This window comes from Enhydra lutris, unplaced genomic scaffold (assembly GCF_002288905.1).
Source record: "Enhydra lutris kenyoni isolate GAN:26980312 unplaced genomic scaffold, ASM228890v2 scaffoldscaffold9, whole genome shotgun sequence".
Taxonomy (NCBI): Eukaryota; Metazoa; Chordata; class Mammalia; order Carnivora; family Mustelidae; genus Enhydra; species Enhydra lutris.
In genome coordinates, this window is record NW_019154093.1 from 6,324,932 (window position 1) to 6,329,898 (window position 4,967).

General features: G+C 55.7%; 1 protein-coding gene across 1 annotated transcript; it reads left to right on the top strand.

Annotated features, from left to right (window-relative positions):
- Positions 1–447: 447 nt before the first annotated feature.
- On the top strand, positions 448–4,967 carry LOC111143356 (gap junction protein beta 3). Its single transcript, XM_022497048.1, has 2 exons — positions 448–500; positions 4,067–4,967. The coding sequence occupies exon 2, from the start codon at positions 4,101–4,103 to the stop codon at positions 4,911–4,913; it is 813 nt and encodes a 270-aa protein (XP_022352756.1). The 5' UTR covers positions 448–500; positions 4,067–4,100; the 3' UTR covers positions 4,914–4,967.

Below are 4,967 nucleotides of genomic sequence, written 5' to 3' on the forward strand. Positions count from 1 at the left end.
GCCGTGAAGGGCCGTGGTGACGGGAGGGCAGACCCCCAGGGTGCCCCCCTCCACTCTCCAGCCGGGTCCAGGCCGGCCACCGGGCGGGAACTGCGCCGGGCAGGGCGAGGGCACGGTAGCCATGGTAACGCGTGTGGGCGAGTCAGGATTGCGGGCCGTCCCAGGCCACCGCACTTCACAGTCTAGAGTGCCTCCCGCCCCTGATCTCATTGGAGCCTTCGCGCAGCCCTGCCCATGGCCACCGATGCCCCCATTTCCCACATGAAGAAACCAAGGCTCCGAGAAGCGACGGGGCCCTCGGAAGGCGGCCCCGGTAGCGGGTGGCCGCGGCACTAAACGCGGACCCCCGGCGGCCGGACGGGCTCCGAGGCTCCTCCCCGACCCTCCCTTCCTCCGCGCCGCCCCCGGGGCTGCACCCACCGCCGAGTGTCCCGCCGCCGCTGCAGAGTCCGGCTCCCGCCTACCAGCCGCCGCGCGGAGCTCCGGGACGCGGGCTCCCGGTGAGTGCGGGTGAGGGTCCTGGGACCCGAGCGCTCCCGGGAGACCCCGGTCGGGGTTGGTGGGGGAGAGATGGTGCAGGGGTCTCCCCCAGCACCCCCACTGCCTTCTCGCCCCTCGATCCTGGGTGGGGTGGGGGCTCCAGGGGCTGGAAAGTTCTGGGACACCCTCCTCCCACGTCCGCAAGCTCGCAAGCCGCCCGGGATGGAGGGAAACTGGGGAAGGGAGTGGGGTCGTTGGAGGAGAAAGCTCAGTTGGTGGGGGAGGGGAAGGGGGTGGTCGCGGCGGTGGCATTCCGGAGTGTGGCGACAGCTCGGCTAGACTTGGTCCCCGGGCTAGGAAAAAGCGGATGGCCGGGAGGTGGTGTTGGGGGCCAGCTGGGGGTAATCAGACTGGCTCCACCAGTCCCGGTTCTGGCCTTGGAGGGAAATTCTTTGCGGGTGAGTCGAGTCCCTGGGGTGTGTCAGGCGGGACTGGACAGACAGGACCGGAAGGTGGAACGTGGGGACCCAGAAGGGGGCTGCACCCCGATGGGTGTCCCGTGACAGGGCCCCTCTTGTCCGAGGGCTGGAAGACGGGTCTCCAACCACCATTTCAGTTTTTTTCAACTCCCACCAGGTGAGTGGCGGCTGGGAGGGAATGGTCTTATGATTCTTACAACAGCTCAAGAAAGTAGGAATTCTTTCCCTTTAAAGATAAGGAATGGAGGTTAAAACTATCAAGGGATTCTTAGAAGTCACTGGGCTAGTAAGTGGCAGAGCTGAAACTGGAATCCAGCTATGATTCCTCTCCATGCACATTCCACAGCCCCTCCCCAAAGGCTAGGTCTCAGGGAGTAAGTGGGGAAGAGAAGGAGGGTCTCTCAGTCACACTGTCCTGTTGGAGATTCCCAGAGAAGAGGCATCAGCAGAGATGAGGTGTTGAGAAGTATCTGTGCCTTCTCCTTCTGTCCAGAGTGGAGAAGTCCTTCCAGCGAGGTACCTTGTCCAGATTGTTCCTGGGTGTTCCTGCCCACACCTCACAGCCCTTCCCTCCAAGCTGCCTCTCTGAGAAGTCACCATGCATTTGTTTATTTACCCAGTATTTATTGAATATCTCCAATGCGCCAAGCACTAGGCACTAAGTATAAAGCAGTAAGCAAGACAGAGCTGACATTCTAGTAAGGGAGACAGACAATAAATAAGAACAACAAAAACTATTATTTTAATTTCAAATGGTAATTAAATTCAAGGAAGAAAATAAAGGGGACGGGAGTGGAGTGACCAGGAGGGCAGGGGCTCCTAGATCCAGAGTAATCTGTGAGGCCACTAAGATGATGTTTGAGCAGAGGCCTCAGTGATGAGAAAGACCCACCCAGCCATACAGGGTTCTGGAGAAAGAGCATTCCACGCAGCAAGAATAATTGCAGAACCCCCAAATCTCCCAGTGTGGCCAGAGCCGAGACAATTAGGGTGAGATAGTAAGAGAGGAAAGCAAGAATGTAGAATCTGGGGTTTCATTCTAACTGTAACATGAAGCTAGTAGAAAGTTTTTTTTTTTTAAGAATTTATTTATTTGACAGAGAGAGATCACAAGTAGGCAGAGAGGCAGGCAGAGAGAGAGAGAGAGGGAAGCAGGCTCCCTGCTGAGCAGAGAGCCCGATGCGGGGCTCGATCCCAGGACCCTGAGATCATGACCTGAGCCAAAGGCAGAGGCTTAACCCACTGAGCCACCCAGGTGCCCCAAAGCTAGTAGAAAGTTTTAAACAAATGAGTGACATGATCCAATTTCATGGACTCTAAGGGCCCAGGACCAGATGCTGAAAGGCCAGTGAGGAGGCTGTGGCAACAATACCAGCAGGAGTGATGGGGGCTTGAGGCAGGGCAGTAGCAGCGGAGGGGTGAGAAGCGGTCATGCAGGGTTGGAACCCACAGGCAACATGCGTGCTCAGAGTCACAAAGCCAATCCAAGAGCGCCCACATGTGCACACAGGCCCACACACGCACATGGAGACACATGTGTTCCCACACCCAAGGCAGCACCCAGACACTAGATGTACTCATGCAGACCCACCCGTCCACACCCTCTGAGTCATTCCAGAACTGGGAGGAAAATGTGTGATTCGGCGGCCTGAATACAATAAGTCTCCCTATCACAAAGCCTTGGTATCCGGCACGGCTGGGGGAGCTGGGTCTCCCCCGAGCTCTGGCAGGAGCCCCAGCTTTGGCACAGGGAGGGGAGGTTGTCTCTAGAGTTTCCCTGGATCTGGTGTGCTGGGAGCCAGACCATTATTACATCCCCCATTCACCCCCAACCTGATCTGGTGTCCCAGCTTCACCACCTACTGACTGTGAGAACTTGGGGAGGCCATTTCTCCTCTCTAAACCTGCTTCCTCTCTGTAGAATGGGGTTATCGGGGAGGAAGAATTTCCGCCTCCCTTTTAAGTTCTTCTCGCTAGACTAAGAATGAAATTGACTAAGAATGAATGAGACAGATTAACAGGAAAAAATTTAGTTCAGTTTCGTATGTATGGGAAATCCACACAGATAAGAAATTCCAAAAACAAGCAAAATGAGGTATATATGTCATCCTGAACTAAAGAGAAGGGACTAGGGGTCAGGGACTTCAAAGGGAAGGAATACAATTCACAGAAGGTGAAAATGAGTAAATATTTGGGAAGCAAATATTTGCCAGGTCCACTCAAAAACAATGGGATGTAGAGAACTTTGATCAAATAAGCCTTGCTAGGTTCCTCCTTGCCTACCATACCTAGTTCATATAAAAATGTAGTTATCTGTGGTGATAGGTCTCTTCCTGGACTAGGTCCTCTGAATTCTTTCAGTCAGTTGAAAAAGAGGTAAAGAACTTTTCCTGAATCTAATGGGTTTTAATTGCTTTTAACTTAAAACAATCTTCATACCAAAGTGCCCCCATTTTGGGGTGGTCTGCCCTTGGCCCCGAGAGGCCCATGACCCCACCCTCACAAGACGGTAGGTAGCAAGGCATCAAGAAGTAAGTTGCAAGAACCCAGCCTGGGTCAGGCATCCAGCAAAGAAGGGGAGGGGAGGTGGTGGAGAGCACAGCCCTGGCACCAACAGCCAGACCTTGAATCCATTTATCATTTTAAATGAGTGACTTCTCTCTAGATTTCACAATGAGTGGCCAGCATTTATTGAGCACTTACTGTGCCAGTGCTTTGCAACTGTTATCTTCATCTGTAAATGAGGAGCACCATAGTATCTTCCTCGTGGGGTCATTCTAAGGACTAAAGGAGATAACGTGGCACAGAACTTTAGCTCGGTGGCTGGCTCACAGTAAATGCTGCATAAATGGTGCCTTATCAGCAAAGGCACATTCCCTTTCTTCGGGCCTGCATGCTCTGTGACTTTGGGCAGGTTACTTAACGTCTCTGTGCCTGTATCCTACCTGTGGTTTGGGAAGAACAGTTAACAGTCCTGACCTCAGAGGTCATTGGCTGATCACACGAATCCATCCGCATAAAGAACTCAGAACAGCACCTGGCACATAGGAAACGCTCAACAAATGTCCCCTGGTCACGAACACCTTTTTTTCCCTTTATCCTGTCAGGTTGGCACGGCCCCCGGCACCCCCGCCAGGCACCATGGACTGGAAGACGCTCCAGGCCCTCCTGAGCGGCGTGAACAAGTACTCCACGGCGTTCGGGCGCATCTGGCTGTCGGTGGTGTTTGTCTTCCGCGTGCTGGTGTACGTGGTGGCCGCAGAGCGCGTGTGGGGGGACGAGCAGAAGGACTTTGACTGCAACACCAAGCAGCCGGGCTGCACCAATGTCTGCTACGACAACTTCTTCCCCATTTCCAACATCCGCCTCTGGGCCCTGCAGCTCATCTTCGTCACGTGCCCCTCGCTGCTGGTCATCCTGCACGTGGCCTACCGTGAGGAGCGCGAGCGCCGCCACCGCCAGAAGCACGGCGACCAGTGCGCCAGGCTGTACGCCAACGCCGGCAAGAAGCACGGCGGCCTGTGGTGGACCTACCTGTTCAGCCTCATCTTCAAGCTAGCCATCGAGTTCCTGTTCCTGTACGTGCTGCACACTCTGTGGCACGGCTTCGGCATGCCGCGGCTGGTGCAGTGCGCCAACGTCGCACCCTGCCCCAACGTCGTGGACTGCTACATCGCCCGGCCCACCGAGAAGAAGGTCTTCACCTACTTCATGGTCGGGGCCTCGGCAGTCTGCATTGTGCTCACCATCTGCGAGATCTGCTACCTCATCTTCCACAGGGTCCTGCGGGGCATGGCCAAGAACAAGTCCCCCAAAAGCCGCAGCCTCCCATCCTCCACCAGCCGAGCCTCCACCTGCCGCTGCCACCACAAGCTGGTGGAGGCCGGGGAGCTGGGCTCCGACTCTGGTGATGACAAGGGGCACGCGTCAGCGCCCACCATGACCCCCATCTGACCACAGGCTGGGGAGCAGCCCTGGGGCTACCAGGGGGTCAGGTGGGGCAGTACT

What these genes read in the sequence shown, in the direction of transcription:
- LOC111143356 (XM_022497048.1), top strand. Translation starts at nt 4,101, where the DNA reads ATGGACTGGAAGACGCTCCAGGCCCTCCTGAGCGGCGTGAACAAGTAC.